The sequence below is a fragment of the Nelumbo nucifera genome, chromosome 1, assembly GCF_055504915.1.
Source record: "Nelumbo nucifera cultivar China Antique chromosome 1, China Antique-T2T, whole genome shotgun sequence".
Classification (NCBI taxonomy): domain Eukaryota; kingdom Viridiplantae; phylum Streptophyta; class Magnoliopsida; order Proteales; family Nelumbonaceae; genus Nelumbo; species Nelumbo nucifera.
The window spans coordinates 85,837,508-85,854,273 of NC_142649.1; the positions used below are offsets into that span (position 1 = coordinate 85,837,508).

The following is a 16,766-nucleotide window of genomic DNA, read 5'->3' on the forward strand; positions in this document are numbered from 1 at the left end:
TCTTGGTAGTTCCAGACACTTAATAGAAAAGTAGTTGAGAAATGCACAGCAGCGATTAATTATAGAACACAACCACCAATTTAGTTGGTTTACTATTAAAGGTTTCCTGTGAGTCCCACTCCATGGCAATTGGCAGTTTGACATGAATGGGCCAAGTATATATATAAGAGCTAGACAGATTTCAAGCTCTGGACCAATCTATCGAAGCCCAATTAATTCATTGAGCTCATTTAGGGTTTCATCGCATCAATCCTTTTACATCTTCGCATATGAAGATGGTTTCTTATTTTGCTCTTCTTTTCTTGCTCTTTGCAACATTACAGTACTGCACTGCGTTTGGAACTCACCAGACCGAAGCCTTATTCAAACCTAAGAGTCAGAATTATTCAGTTTCGGCCGTTTACACCTTCGGAGACTCGACTGTCGACCCAGGAAACAATGACTACATAACCACTCCTTTTAAGAGCAATTTCCCTCCCTATGGACAAGACTTCCCAAACCACATACCGACCGGAAGGTTCACTAATGGCAGACTTTCAACTGATTTCGTAGGTAAGAGCAGCTGATTTAGCATAAAAAGCTCTCTTCTAAGTGCAAATTCAATCAATTAATTATTTCCCTATAACGAATGATTGCAGCTTCCTTCGTGGGAATTAAAGAGTATGTGCCTCCATACTTGGATCAAAGTCTAAGCTTAGAGGAGTTGATGACTGGTGTCAGCTTCGCCTCCGCCGGCTCAGGATACGACCCACTTACAGCACAAATAACTGTATTTCATTCTCTCACACTCTCATTCTCTTTTTTTTTCTATCTTCATCGAATTAGAGAAATTCTCTCGAGTTATTGCATGTAATCTGAGTATTGAATTTCCTTACTGAATTACACTTAATTAATTTGAGTGTAAGAAGTGTGATCGATCTTCTCATGAAATTAGTTTACTTATTGAAATTGCATGAATTCTAGATTTGATTTGTTTGGTTGGTTACAGAGTGTAATTACGATTTCGAAGCAACTGGAATACTTCAAAGAGTACAAAATAATGTTGGAAAATGCAATTGGGAAGGAGAAAACCGAATACCACATCCAGAAGTCAGCAGTGCTTATCAGTGCTGGAACTAATGACTTCGTCCTTAATTACTTCCTCGTCCCGATTCGACGACGACAATACAGCATTGAGGATTATCAGCAGTTCTTGCTGCAAAATCTCCGGCAGCTCATACAGGTTACACTCTATTTCTACCTTACACCTCAGATAGGAATTAGATAGAAAAGTTCTTATTGCACGTAACATTAGTCGCACTGACGACTAACATTCTGAATGATCCCTCAAGAGAATCTAATATCTTCTTCTTTACAGAAGAGAGAAGACCATCTCCATCTTGCATCCATCACAGTTGCTCAAAACAGATTCTTGTTCTGTCGCAGAATTCACTTTAATGGATGAATTGTTTGATCCATTTGGGAAATTACTCCTTTAATGGGTCCTATACCAACTTAGGGTTGTTTGGTATTAATGGCGTTTATAAAATAAACCTTTATAAACGATTTTGTATGTTTAAATGTTTTGTAGGATTTTTTTTTACACCTCAGCGCCATTAGGCGCCACATCATCCAAACAGTAAAAAAATGGTCTTAAAAATGAAAAACATCAAATTTGGCGTTTTTTGATAAACGGCTCTCATGATTTTCAAGAGTCATTTATTTGATAAACAACTCAACCAAATAACTTTTTTTGACAATTTTTTGTTAAATGCATATATAGTGCTGAGCTGACACCGTTGTTAGTAAAGCTACATTTGATGTTCGATACCAAAAACCATCTTATTAATTACCGTGGTGATGGGTATATATACATTCACATTTTTATCAAACATAGCTGGGTTAGTATTTATTTATCTACCAAATTAAAGAACTGGGTTGGTATTTAGGTCTCGTTCACTTTTCGAGAGGTTATTTACCCGGGTAAGTGCAATTATCTGGGTAAGTTTTTCCTGTGAAACACTTACCAGGGTAAGTTCACTTATCCATGTTTTTTTTATTTCCCAGATAAATAAGGTAATTATCATTTTAGTTCTAAAAATCTATTATGAAAATGGGCATTTTTGTCCTATTCAAGTGTTAGTAACTTTCCCCCTAGGTGAGAAAATTATTTATCCACCTAGAAGATAGGTATCACTTACCTGGATAAGTGATACTGAGGAAAATAAACTTCTCCTAGTCCCTACAAAAATCTGAAAAATGAACATGAGATTCATGGTCAATGGGAACCAAAATCCCATTGACCAACTTTCCCCCCTCTCAAAATCCAGAAAAAAGAAAGCCCCCTTAGGGTAAATTGCTGAATCCTCTCCCAAAGTTTTTGTGCTGAAACCTCCTTTAAAGTTTGGCAATTTCAATTACCTCCCTAAACTTTTTAACTAACATGTAGCCGCCCCCCTCTATTAGAATCATCTAACAAGAGGCATGAAAGTGTCTAAAATACCAATATAGTTACTTTTGATCAAAATGTTTATTTCCATTTAATTTTTCAAATTTACTTTTCATACCAATCAACTCAAGGTAAAGATACAACTTTAAACTCACTTTTTTTTTGTTGTTCATAAAGTTTGTATTTTTGTTTCTATAGAAACCGATCTTAATAGTAATTGCATGGGCATTTTGGATATTTTTGTGCCTCTTATTAGAGGATTCTAACAAAGAAGATCTATTAGCAACTGTATTATAAAATAATTGTAATTACCAAACTTTAAGAAAAAATTAACAATGGTCAAAAACTTAAAGGGGGATGAGACATGAAACCCCATAACGTGACAGTTCCCTAGCGATTGAAAAAATAAAAAAAAAAAAACGACAAAATATCACATCAACTGATTTTTTTTATCCAAACGCTGGTGTGTTACTATTTCATTGGGTCGCATGCAACAGCCACAAGGCCCATATCAGTCATTATTTAAGAGAGCACATCTGCTATATATATATTCTGTTACTAGCCAAGATAAAAATTTGAGAAAACATTAAAATGGTATTTTCTCGGATCACACTTTTCTCATTGGATTCGATTTCCAATGTGTGATCTGATAAAACATTTTTCAAGAAAATGTCCAACGGATGTAACAGTGATGTGCAAGCTCCATAACACTGACATATTCACTTATGATTGATCACATAGCCCAGTTCACATATTCCTATTATTTCCAAATTGCACAAATCCCTTTTTGATCGCAGCGTGTTTGGTGAAGATTATTTTGGCTGCTTGTAGCAAGATTTTGGGATCAAATTCCATCTTCAGTTCTTCACCATGTTTGGTCACTCCCCCCTCTCACCCAAGTGTCAATTTTGACCCTCAATTCCTCCTTTTGGTACATTTAGTCCCCTCTTTAATGAGAATAAGAATTAACAGGCTGTCAATGTCCCACGTGAGTCTTGCATGCGAAGAATCACAATTGGGGGCTACATACATTTATGGCTGACTTGGAGCATTATATATACAGCCTTAAAAACAACCAGCTAGTCTGGACTCTCGGATGAATCACATTTGTCAGGGACATATGGAGCATTCATCCATATGCTATCCCCTTTCCCAACCAAGCATCAATGTAGACATTAATCATCCCTCTTTAGTGCTGGATGAATCCCAATAGATATGCCCATATGGCAACATGCCAACATTCATGATGAGGGGAAACCAGCGCTGGTTGATTTGAAGAACACTTAATTACCATTACGGAAGGGTACATTTAGTTCATAGTTGGAATTGGAATAATTCATTCCCAGCTGAATTGATTCTAATTCCCAAGGGAGAGAGCTATTCCCTCAAATGGGGAATTCCATTTTATCCAAAATGAGAATTGGGTTTTGATTTCGCCTAATCAAATAGTTGAACCATTTCAATCTTGATTCTAAACCTTTATTCCCATGAATCAAATGGATCCTAAAATGATATTCTTGAACTTTATGAGAAGATTTATGACTCCCAAAAGAAAAAGAAAATTTGGTCTCTGATATCATAACGTGTGATTAGGGGTGGATACGAGTCGAGTCAAGTAAAATACTTGGCTATTCGAGTTCGACTCGTTGAAATTATGTTAGACTCGAGCTCAAGATTGAGCTCGATTTAAACTAGAGACTTGAGCTTGAGCTCGGCTTGGTTCAAAGCTTGTAAGTTCAAGCTTGACTCGGCCCGAGATCAATTGCAAGCCAAGTTTTTTTCAAAAAAATAAAAATTATAAATATAAAAATATTTTTTTCATTTTACATACAAAAAATTATAAAAATTATTTATTATTATACATATAAAAATAAAAATATATTTATATAAATGTTTTATTTTACATAAAATAAGAATTATAAGAATTATAAAAATTATTTACTGTTATGCATAAAAAGTAAAAATATTACATATAAAATATTATTATATATAATAAAAAATATTTATTATATATATTTATATGTATATATATATATATATGTAAATAATAAAAAAAATATTTATTTATTATACCAGGCTCGATTAGGCTCATAAGCTTTATTGGACTCTATCTCGACTCAATTAATAAACAAGCCTATATATCAAACTCGAACTCGAACTTGACTCAACTTATAACCACCCCCAGATACCATAACTGTGTTATTATTAGGGGCTGTGTAAACCATTAATAACACCATAAAGTGCATATGTCCCACGACCACTCAATTTCTCACATTGTCTGCATGATTTAAATGGACCATTATCTTGCTCATATGGCCCTTGTGTTACAATCCATTATTTTTACTATGCTGTGGTTTTGGTTATATTTACTATGTATTGTTGTGGCCCTACCTTGAATTAGAAAAAATAATGTCAAATATATTCATTTATTGGTATGGCCCCACATAGTGCGTATATCAGATGGGTATTCATTATGATGATCATATTCCCAATTTATATAATTCTTCCAAACTTCTATTATTTTGTTTGCAGAGTTTATTAGAACTAGGTATTCGAAGAATTGCAGTAACTGGGCTTCCACCACTGGGCTGCTTGCCATTCGTCATCACCCTCAATTCACACGCTTTTGCAGAACAAGGATGTATAGAAAGCTACTTGACAGTAGCAAGAGACTTCAATTTGAGGCTCCAAGCTATGTTGGCATCCATGCAAATGACTAGTGTTGGATTCTCTGGGAGTAGAATCGTGTACGCAGGCATATACCAACCATTAATTGACATGATCCAAAATTACAAAAGCTTCGGTTAGTACAAGTATATAGACTTTGTCATAGCATAGTAGCATTACTGTTGAGCATTTCCTCTTTTTTCTTCTTTTGTTGAATGTTATCTTTAAGCCAATTCATTCATTAATTGTAATTAAATTTCTCATGCTTGCACAAAGTATATAATTCATACAAATCAACTAGGGCTTGAGATGAAAGGTTATAATGTTCCATCTAAGTCCAATTAACCATGCAATTGTGAGCCCTAGTGTCCGTTTGGCAGGGCTTCCTCGTGGTGGCTTTTGGATTTGTGAGGTAGGTCTAAGGTCCTACAGGGACAGATTATAAGCAGTTTAATTTGGTGAGAAACCAGCAAAGCCCAAATGTAATCCTTAACTTTCTTAAGTAACTTCTTTGAAGCAGTTGAACCCTTCAGCCCTCTCAAAATGGCTAGTTTCTATGTGGAAGGACTCTCACGTTTCTGCTTTTGGCCTTTTCACTCTATAGGGTCTACCCTAAATAATGTTAAATGATAGAGTCTGAATCACCTGCCAACAAAACGCATTCCAACACTACCCTATCAACATCATCTGATACCATACATCTCATGTATGATGGGTTTCACTTTATGGTGGACCCTAATTTTAGAGTGAGACGTGTGATGTCAGATCAAGTTGATAGGGTGTTGGAACATATTTTATTGGCAGGAGATCCCAACTCTAAATAAAAATCCTTAAGAGCCCAACCATTCTGTTGTTCAGTCTCTTACACAAATCTTTGTAAACTTCTTTAAGTTGCATCTTCACAGCTGTTCAAACCAACTTAAATCAAAGCTTAAGCTAGTGTGATACATGACTGCCGCACACTCCGGGTCTATTACTCATAAATTGTTCCCACATCTCTATTCATAGAACACCACCATCGATGTCAAGTATTGGGAATATCTACCCTATAACATCTTTTTATGATTGATATGAAAAATATTTCCAATACGCAACTGTAATGTCCCATCGGTAGGCAGCAGATTTGAACCGGCTCACTGCCACATATATTACATGCTAACTAGTCAGACGCTTTTGATTTGATGCAGGTTTTGAGGAATGGAGGAAAGGATGTTGTGGTACGGGGCTAATTGAAGCATCGTTTTTGTGCAATACCAAAACTTTGGTTTGCCCTGACGCATCCAAATACATATTTTGGGATTCTGTTCATCCAACTGAGAGGACATATTACTATATGTCAACCAGAATGCATGATACCATAGATCGCCTTCTAAGAGATTAACATTGCTTATATTGTCTCTCAAGATTTTTCTATCATGGATATGATGGAAGCTACCAAATGAAGATTGATGCAAGATTAGACTATATTTTCATGACAAGAATAGTTGAAACAAAAAGGAAAGAATATTTATCATTAAGAAAATCATCAATAAGGCTTAGTTTGAAAACATTATAAATGCAAATTTGTACTCCTTTTAAATATAAATTTGCACTCTAACATTTGCATTTTTTACTCCTTTTAAACTGAGTATAAGATTTTCAACAGATGGAACAAAATAGTATATTAGGACAAATGTATCAATACAAAATACCTTAATTCTTCAAAATTTGTTTTATGAAGTGCTTATTTAATTTGCAATGTTTAGTTCAACATTCAGCTAATAAAGCTGGTTCAGTTGCTTGGTGGTGGCGCTCCGGATAAACCACCTAAAAAGGCCGAACTGAGATAATTTGGACTCTTGGGATTTTTCAGCACGCATAGTTTAAAGGCTGTTCGGGCTGATCTCGGAAAGCTGGGAAGTGGGAACCACTTTACTTATTTTAGTAATCATTTGTGTTTCTGTTTGAAATGGTCACATGATTTCCTAAGGCTGCGTTTGAAAATTATGCAAACAAGTGTGAATGTAAATATGTAGAGTGTAAAATGGTTTATATAAATTGTAAAAATAGGTTAGTTCTGCACTGACATATTTACCTTCTTACCAAATAGATTTTTAGCTGTAATGGATGCAAACATGAATTCCAATAAATCTTATACTTTTTTTTTTATCAAAATTCCACTTGAATACAAATTTATTTCTTTTTTATTAATATACTTTTACATCCTATTATTAATGTAAATATGCATTGGTCTATCATTTGTTAATACATAAATGTAATATTGCCAAACACAAGCAAAAGTAAACCAAAGTGTAAATTTACCTTAAACCGGGATTTACACTCCATTTGCATCGTTTCAAAACGCAACCTAAAGGGAATGGCAAATAAAACCAGGATCTCCTTACACCAAAAACTCAGTTCACATAGCACCCAACGGGTTGGGAATAGACCCATTTATGGGCTGGGATTCGGGGCTGTTTTATACTATGTGGGTTCAGGCTCCAGGTCAGCTTCATTCAAATTTTGGAAAAAGCTAAGCTTGAGCCCGACTTATTAACAGGTCTAATTGGGAATATCTCCTGTAATCCCATGCTTATATGTTAAATTTATGGAGAGATCAGAGGTGGGGATGTATGTGTTTTAAGAATGTAGCAAAGTCTTCATGGGCAGATCTGGAGTCATTGCAAATGTAAAAGGGCATTGTCCCAACCTTTTATTTTAATTCCAAAAATAATCGTAAACTTAATTGTCTAGCTAACAGCGATTATGAACAGTTCACAGGGTGAGGTTGGTGCCATCCTCTCAGTTTCTTATCACCCATCTTTTTTATTATTTTTTTCAACAAATGGTATCCAAATGTCGGTTTAAAATTACGGTGTCAACACAAACTTTTTGTTTAAAAAATTTGAAGAGAGAAAAATGATGACAAATATCAAGTCTTTGATATTTAATAAAATGCAAAATAGATCTCTGAAATTTAATCTCTATACAATGAAAGCCTCAGATTCTTTTTCTTTATAGATTCAATCTGAGGGCTTGAAAAGCTTGTTGTCCGATGAATCAGGAAGTGTGAATAATCCAAGAGTTGATGGAGTCTCTTCCTGAACCAATGCTTGTAGATCTTGCAATAGTTGTACCTTAGAAGTCTCTTCTAGTGAAGTACTAAGAATTTCTTGAGCTGGTGAAGAACCTTGAGGCTTCTGCTGATGAAAACTCTAGAGGTCATCTATAGATGGAGGTCTTTGGAGCTCTCCTTTTGCTCTCCCAAAGATCTCTTGTGTGTTGGAAAAAAGGTAAAAAATTCTAAGGCTTCTCTTGATGAAAAACTCTTGAGGAGGTCTTCTATAGATTGAGGTCTCTGGAGCCTTTCTTTTTATTCTCCCAAAGATCTCTTGTAAGTTGGAAAAAAAAAGGTAAAGAACCCTGAAGCTTCTCTTGATGAAGAACTACTCTATATGTCTTTTGTGAATTGAGGTCCCTGGAGCTTTCTTTGGAGTTTTCTTCTTTGTTCTCTCAAAGAACTCTGGAGGTCTTCTGTAGATGGAGGTCTCTGGAGCTTTCTTTTTGTTCTCCAAAGATCACTTTTAAGTTGGAAAAAAAAAGGTGAAGAACACTAAAGCTTCTATTGATGAACTTTGGAGGTCTCTGAAACTTTCTTCTTTGTTATCTCAAAGATCTTGTGTGTTAAAACAAATGCCCTTTCTCTATGAATGAGATTATGAGAACATTCTTATAGAGATGGGGCCCACATGATTAAGAGATAAGGTTTTCTCCTTATCTACTTATCTGTAGTGTTAAGGCTAGAATAATTATCTTGCATAGGGTTTAGCCTGATCCTTTTATCTAGATTTCTTTTTAGGTAACTTTGGGAGTTTAAGGACTCTTAGTGGGTCCCACTTGAATCCATTGAATTTGGACTTTGTTGGAGAGTTGGGCTTGGCCAAGGCCCACTTAATTAGAACTTGAGAGTCTTATAAATTTAGGCTTCCATCTTAGATTTCCAAATTTAGCCCATTTATGATGTTGTAAGGTGGCACAAAAAACTTACGTGCCTACATACGTATGGAGATGTTTGTGATGTGCAACTGCAAGTGTGCATAGGAATTTAGAGTCCAGACTAACTTGACAGCACGTTGCAACTGTGCATAGGAATTTAGAAACATCTCCCTGTGAATGATAATATACAAGTATGGAGATGTTTGTGATGTGCAACTGCAAGTGCTATGAGGTTGGTGTGAGGAACGTTCTGTGAAGAGCAAATCCAAATTTGACCAACTAATACCTGACTACATCTCAACTAGTTTTTGTTTGTTTGTCAAGAGTAAACAGACTCCAATGGATCTAGTACTTGACTGACTGGCCCATAGGTGTTATTAACACTCGATACCTCATTTTTGGTGTTTTACGATTTTACTCTTCAATCCTTGCCATAAAGTAAATCATTATCGTGCCATTCACACCTTAGCCACTTCATGTATTGATTGAATGACGCATACCCATGAATGATTCTAGTGGTTTTTTACAAAACAAGCATCCAACAGAAATTAAAAATTTTAAATCTTGAAAAATCCAAGATCACACCCATGATGGTGTACAAAACCCTAGTTTCAAAAACTATTTAATTGTGTATCTATTTATAGATCGATTTGCACTGTTGATGGTTTGGAAGTTTGCCTTGATTCAATTCTACAACCTCACAAGTGTTTGGCCTGTAATTTAGTCCACACGAAGTAGCAATAGATCAAAGCTCCCTTTCACAGCGTAGATGGCAACCCAATAGAGAAAAGGTTAGAGTGACACCAAGAATTGTGTTAGCAATCCTATTAGTAGTTAAGGTTTAGAGAGTATTTCAAATAAAAACTAGGGTCATCCCATGCATTATTTACATAGACTTAAGCTCTTAATTGCATTAGGAGTACTTAATTCACAAAGATCTTCGTAATTGCAATTAGGCCCTTCCTCTAAGACTCTTCTTACTGATTACACCTTTTCTTCCAACTTTGTTTGTGTTTTACTCTTTAATGTGCGTGATGATCTCTTAGGTTCAATACTATTAAGCAGTGACAAATGATGCCAAAATCCTTCAGCATTCCAAATGGAATTCCTTCCAGCTGAATTGAATTAAAACACTTTTAAGAACCGTTGAATGTGAATAATAACCATTATTCACAAGAACTCCACAAGTCATGAATGACACCTAGTAGTGTGTCATCATAACCACCCTAATAATTTGAATTTGGTAGATTGAACGTTTCCATATGTAATTACCATGCAACAGAATCCTTCTATTATACAATGTCCCACAAGAGAAGAGGGCCATTGTGACTATGTCAAACCCTGTTGGCTCAATCATATGCCACACTAGATTAAAGATGACTCAATCATATGTGATAACACTTGGAACTCTTTCCATAAACCATGTTGCCTTGGCCAAAGGCTTCGTGAGTCGTACCAATCCTAGTCATATAGAACATTCTCTCTCCTCATCCTCATGGAATGTGATAGATCCCTTATCATGCATTTACATACTTCCATGTATAAATCATCATATTCGACATGTGAATGCCTATGCCCTACCAAGGGTATAAATGTTTATAGTATCAAGTCACGGAGGCTCATGCACAAGGTATCCATGATGCCTCAAGTCTAATGATGATTATCTACACAACTGTGATGATAGAACAAGTTTTTGACAAGAGGCTCTATGTAAGAGTTTTATTAATGGTCAAGTTCAATGAAATTGTTCTTTAACTAGTACTCTTTAATGTCTCTGCACAAGTGATTTAATTTGAGATTCCTAATTAATCAACTGATGACACAAGCGTAATATGTGTTAGTCTATCTAGATCATCAAAACCTTCTTAATGACCTTCCAACCAGAGAAACCATTTAAGTATGTTGTACCAAGATAAACACATCTCGAGACACACTTAATAATACACTATCTTGACATAGATGCTTTGAACTATTTATATAAATTGTAATATTAAAATAAGTGAATGATAAAATGTGAATAACACAACATTGCCCTTCTACAATGTCTGGTTTTAGGGTTCCAGTAAGATTAATTTGCAATCCCATCGCCTCCGGACAACAATGCTTCCACATTTGATCATATCTCCATTTGGCTGTTTCTTCTACACGAGTCCTTCCTTCGGTCTATGAAACCATTAATATTTTAACAAATTAACCATTAATTCTCAATAGCCATCAATTCTAATTTCTAAACAAGACCAGCCCGTTCCCGTTCATGGCACGGGTTACAGCTACTCAGCTAGTAATACAATATTCTTGTGTATGTATTGAAGCTAATAACAAGATGAACCTATCCACTATCACACTTGCCTACTAAAGAAAGAAGAATGCTCAACCCAACATACTGTAAATTAATCTGTAATGACAGTGGCTCCCTAGACAATAACCATTCCGGCGACGGATTTGAGGGCATCGGCGGCCACAATTCTATACATTTGCTCTGTAGGATGGACAGCATCCCAGAAGACATACTTGTGTGGATCCTCACATGTACTCATCCCTCTGCAAGTCTCACCAAATTCGATCGTCCCTGACCCACAGCACCCCTTTGAAGCCTCAGTGAAACCTACCATTTCATCAATACACACCCACTATTCATTAATTTTGTAGTCCGCCAGAAAATATGTTGGATATATTATATAGAATTGACTGGTGAATGGTGATGCATGCCATCCACTTACCGTATTTTGATGGGTTGTTCATGGTGCGCTGAATGATGGCGTATGCATCCACGAATGCAGCTTTCACCCCTAACGACGTCCCTAGTCTGGGCAGCAAATTCCTTACCTTGGAATTGAACAAGAGCGCTGCATTATTGTAACTATCCACACATGTCGTTGCACCCATTAGCGTCTTCACTAGTGGCATGCACCCTAATGGAGGGACGCCCACAATCACAAATCTTCTGGCTCCGAGAGCATGCAATGCCTGCAGTTTGATCAAATTAAGTTAAGGACGAGGACAGGTAGGGGACTGAATTGAAGCACCAGATATTGAGCCATGAAAATATTTCGTGGCTGGCAATGGGCCGGCTGAACCACTATGTCCACTGAAACATAATGACTTCCTGGCCCAGTATGGTTCAGTTTGTTTAATTGCAAGGGGGGATTTCATTTGCACCAGTGTAGTAAATGCATGGGAGAGGGAGTAGGCTGAGTGTGAATTATTCTGGTTTATTTTTGCATCAGATTTGACCTTGTTTAAAAGTAAAATGATTATATGATCCGTATAGGCGTATACCTTATATGAAAGATAATGGAATTAGGAAGGAAAGAAATGGAAATATAGAAAAATCTATGCAAAGTTTGTAAAGGTTTCTCTACCTTTTTCTTCAAACCAAACACAAGGAAAGAAAAGGTAAAAAAAGAAAAGGAAAGTCAGGAAAACCTACATAAGGTAAGACTAAGCGAGGAGATGTGCAGAATTTGCACTGTCAGCTGTGAATGCAAAGGAAACAAAAAGTACAAACTTCTTATCAGTAAGAAGTGCAAATCATAATTACAAATAAATGCAAAACTGAACTTCATGAAAATTTTGTATCACAGTTCAGATTTGCACTGCACTGAACAAACAGAGAGATGGGTGGGGTACCCCTGCGTAATACTTTTAATTGGAAAACGTCCCATTAAGTAGAATTTACATCTGCGCCCCACAACATTCCACAGCATATTCCTGCAGTGTATTGGGAACATCTCATGATGATGATATTATCGTTCTAATATTATCATCGGGAGATATTTCCAATACACAGTAGGGATGTGCTGTGGGATATTGCGGGGCGCCCCCTTGTAGGGCGCAGATCTGAATTCAAGCAGAAAATGAGAACCACCTTAATGTCATCCGCCATACATTTGGTGAGGTAATCCAGGTACTCTTCCAAATTGTATTGCTTGGAGCGAGTAGGCTCCAAGTAGTAGTTCTGAATAAAGTCATTCGTCCCCATACTCAATATAAAGAGTGCATGTTGAGTGATTTCCTCTGCTTTCTTCTGTCCAACGAACCTTCCCATGTGGAGCTTATAATGTTTGAAGTATTCTATTTGCTTGGAAAATGACAACACGTTCTGCAGCAGCAAGTGATCAAGCAAATTAAATTGTTAGTTCTCTTAATCTCAAAGAACAAGATAATAAGTTAATAACCAAGGTCTCTGGATCCTATTATAACAAGTTGTACTGTTTAAGATCAGTAGATGAAATTACTAATACAATATTCATGAAAGAATGCCCACCAGGAGGTGGGTCCCCATCTTGTTAAGAGAAAGCAGTCTGTCAACAAAGGGCAATTACTTTGTGGGCCCAAGGACAAGCCCCAAACTTTTGGTTCATTAATGGGCCTCTGACATTGTGGACAACTCTGAGGTCCAACTTAAATCCATTTAACATTCATAGTCATAGCTGCAAGATCAAAAAATGGGGATCCGGTTACCGGTAGCCGACCTTGACTTATGTGAAGGACCCTCAAATGGGTCAAAATATATATTTTTTTGTGAGTTAAAAAAAAAATCAATCAAACCATCTTAGTTTGAAAAAAATTGGTTCAGAAAACAAATAGGCAGAAAACATGTTCTTGATGCCAAACAAATTCAAACTCGAGTCCATTTGATTTGTGGTCAGAATCAAAATCGGAATTATCTATTCCTATGATCTGTTTAATTCGTATAAAAATCAATATTGGAATGAAAAATATCTGAAATAGGATCTCATTTCTAAGAGAGGGGAGGGAATGACCATTCTCTCAAATGGGAGAATGCCGTTTCACCGAAAATGAGAATCAGATTCCGATTCAACCAATCAAATGGTTGGACTGATTTAAAATCCTCTTATTCCCACTAACCAAACAGCCCTTAAAATGATGGGTCGGTTATAACTTATAACCATCCCCCCGTTGAACCTATCTCTCCAACTGCTTTAATTGATGTTGACCAAAACTGAAAATGGTTTCATTCCCTGAAATTTTGAAAAGGACTCATTGCCAACTTTTCATGGCAACCAAGAAGTGGCTCCATGAGAGTAGAACACGTTAGGACTCACGTCTTTTTTGTTATTAGCTGAATCATCACTCTTTTCATTCTTTGAAACTTGAGCCAAATTTTCATAGTGAGTAGTTCTGAGTAGGTTCCCATCTCATCATCCCCCAATAAACAGCTACGGGACACAACTACCATAAGCATAAAGTCAAGAAAATGAATACTGCCTCCCACACGGCCCACCCAATTTCTAGGACAGGAAGCTCAAGGTCCAACTAAAGTTGGGACAGGTCAAACCGGCCGGTCCCGCACAATATGTGCTAAAGATAGACCGATTTGTGGTCAATGTGGTTGGTGTTTATGAGCTGTGGGAACTGGATTGGTTACCGTCAGATTGGCGGTGAGATCATCGTAACCAGAAGCAGCCGATGCGAAACTAACTCCATGTAAGAGATCTTCAACCTTGAGATTCCGGTCCAGAAAGCCTGGTATTATCTTTGTATAACCCAATGCTTCCGCTGCAAAAAAATTAAAAAATAAAAAAAAAAAGCAACCCCAAACCAAACCATGTCATGATTTCCACCAAATTAGTATAATATATAATCACTCTCGCAAACTTTGCGTGCATGAAATGTATTAAAGTCTTAGGGCGTGTTTGGTTGCGAAAAGGAATTAATTGTTCTGTACAAATAGAAGTGAGATTGAGCTGAGAGCCTGTGGCTGCAGGGGTCTGCTGGGTCTGGGGTCCCCTTGCAACCCGTCCAAACATGTACACGCAGAGTAAGATTAATTATTCTGTACAAATAACCAGTGTCGGAGAATGAAATTTTTTATAATGCACTTATAGGAAGTATTCTCCATCTAAAATCCAAGCAAAAAGTTTGGTTTGAAGTTCTCTTATTTAAGGAATTAAAAAATATGAACCCTATGTGACTAGGTTAAGATTGGAGGCACTGTCTAATCCAATTCCAAAGTAACCAAGTCATTATAATTCAAAACCAACCTGAAAATCCAAGCCAAATAACTTGGATTGATACAGGGGCCGGAAAAATAATAATGGATTAGAATTGGGATTTCAATAAATCAAATTGGGTGAGGATACAAGGGATGGGCTACCCCTGGTTAGGGTATACCCTACACGGCTGCACCCAATAACCTGGCTCAGCCCCTGCAGATAACAATGAAAAAGAGAAAATGTTTATAGTTGGCTGGCTGGCTGATAGATGTAGCAGTAGCACCATCCATCTCATGTGTGAATCAGCAATCTAGTCAAGAACCCAGAGTCATAGTCTCATAGCAACTGGACTAGGCATGCAAGTAGAATGCAAGAACAGAATGAAATTAAGAAAAAGAAACAGAACAACATGTAACAAATTAATAGATATGTACCAATAAAATCTGTAGCAAGCCTTCCATCGGAGAACCTTCCGGTAGGGAGAGCATCAAAGAAATCTTTCCCGTAGGGAGGGAAGTTGCCCTTAAAGCTGGTGGCGAGGTGGTTGTTGTTCCCGGGGTCGACACTCGAATCACCGAAAACCAAGACACAAGTGATGTTATGTTCAGCTGCTAATTGTCTCAATTGGCCGACTCGGAAAGCCTGCAAGAGCTCAAGCATGGAGATGGCGATGGCAAAAGCCAACATCATCACCACCCTCACCATCATTGACAATATCTTTGAAGGCTTAAGTTGGAAGTAGTACTAGAGTGCTTAAAGGCTTCTTGGGTGCATGTGATGTTATTAGCTATGGCTGGGTTTATATAGAGAGCTTGGTGATCTTGGCTACGTATTGTCGATGGATAGAAGAAAAATAAAGGTGGTAGGAGTGAGTGATCGGTCGTAGACTGATAGGCCAAGACATCTGTAGCTTTCTTTGTGTCAAGAAGCATTTAAGGAGGAGTTACGACAAGCTGGGTAGGCTGGTTGAAGAAAGGGGCCGGGGGAAGCTGGAGGGTGGGGTGGGAGACGGAGAAGTGACGTTCATTTAATTGTTGTATGAAAAATTAATGACGAGGAAAAAAGTAGGTTGGGCAGAAAAGCAGAACTCATGCCTGAAATCTGCAAGGCGCGATTATTGTGATCCGACGTCAATAGAAATGGCTGGCTTGGCTGTGCCTGTACCGCTCTTCTCCGGTCTCCACAGCTGACATGCACTGGACCAAGTACATATGGCTATGGGCATTCATCAGTGGTACAGAACTCGGTCATCCGGATCTTGGATCAGCCCATCTGGATCATGGCTACGGCTAATTAACCATGACTACACATGTCAGCAGGTGCTGCAGGTCAGAGGTTTGGCTCAGTGGAACTGTGGAAGTGAGTGGATTATCAGTGTAAATTAAGCAGGGGATATCAACGGAGTCGGGTCCGGCATGGTTTGACCCAACCCGCCCCGTCCCTCATATAAATATTTCAATGCTGCGATGTCAATAGACCAACTCAACGTGAGTCCACCTGAAACCTGTTTACCCTAACATAGTGTCACGTCAGTGTTGGTTTACCATTTAACTCGACCCACTGACATCTATATGGTTGCTTATGCCATTCCTTATTTGAACCGATTAGCTTTTGGTCCCGTCCACGGGATTTGGTCGTATTAGGCTGGGTGTGGATGGGGATCGGTCCTGTTCATACCCCAATATAGCATGGACAGGTCCCATCCATACTTTAATTTTTCATCCACGATAAAATCT

The 16,766-nt window shown here is 37.4% G+C and overlaps 2 protein-coding genes across 2 annotated transcripts; one reads left to right on the top strand and one right to left on the bottom strand.

Moving 5' to 3' along the window:
• The first annotated feature begins 173 nt into the window (after positions 1-173).
• Positions 174-6,691, top strand: LOC104599519 (GDSL esterase/lipase At5g45960-like). The gene is made up of 5 exons (XM_010262092.3): positions 174-552; positions 639-769; positions 989-1,222; positions 4,961-5,231; positions 6,283-6,691. Exons 1-5 carry the CDS (start codon positions 270-272, stop codon positions 6,474-6,476), a joined length of 1,113 nt encoding a protein of 370 aa, XP_010260394.1. The 5' UTR covers positions 174-269; the 3' UTR covers positions 6,477-6,691.
• A 4,316-nt stretch (positions 6,692-11,007) lies between these two features.
• On the bottom strand, positions 11,008-16,216 carry LOC104599520 (GDSL-like Lipase/Acylhydrolase superfamily protein). Its single transcript, XM_010262093.3, has 5 exons — positions 15,465-16,216; positions 14,463-14,593; positions 12,939-13,172; positions 11,791-12,037; positions 11,008-11,675 (listed from the first exon to the last, which is right to left on the bottom strand). Exons 1-5 carry the CDS (start codon positions 15,736-15,738, stop codon positions 11,485-11,487), a joined length of 1,077 nt encoding a protein of 358 aa, XP_010260395.1. The 5' UTR covers positions 15,739-16,216; the 3' UTR covers positions 11,008-11,484.
• Positions 16,217-16,766: the final 550 nt, after the last annotated feature.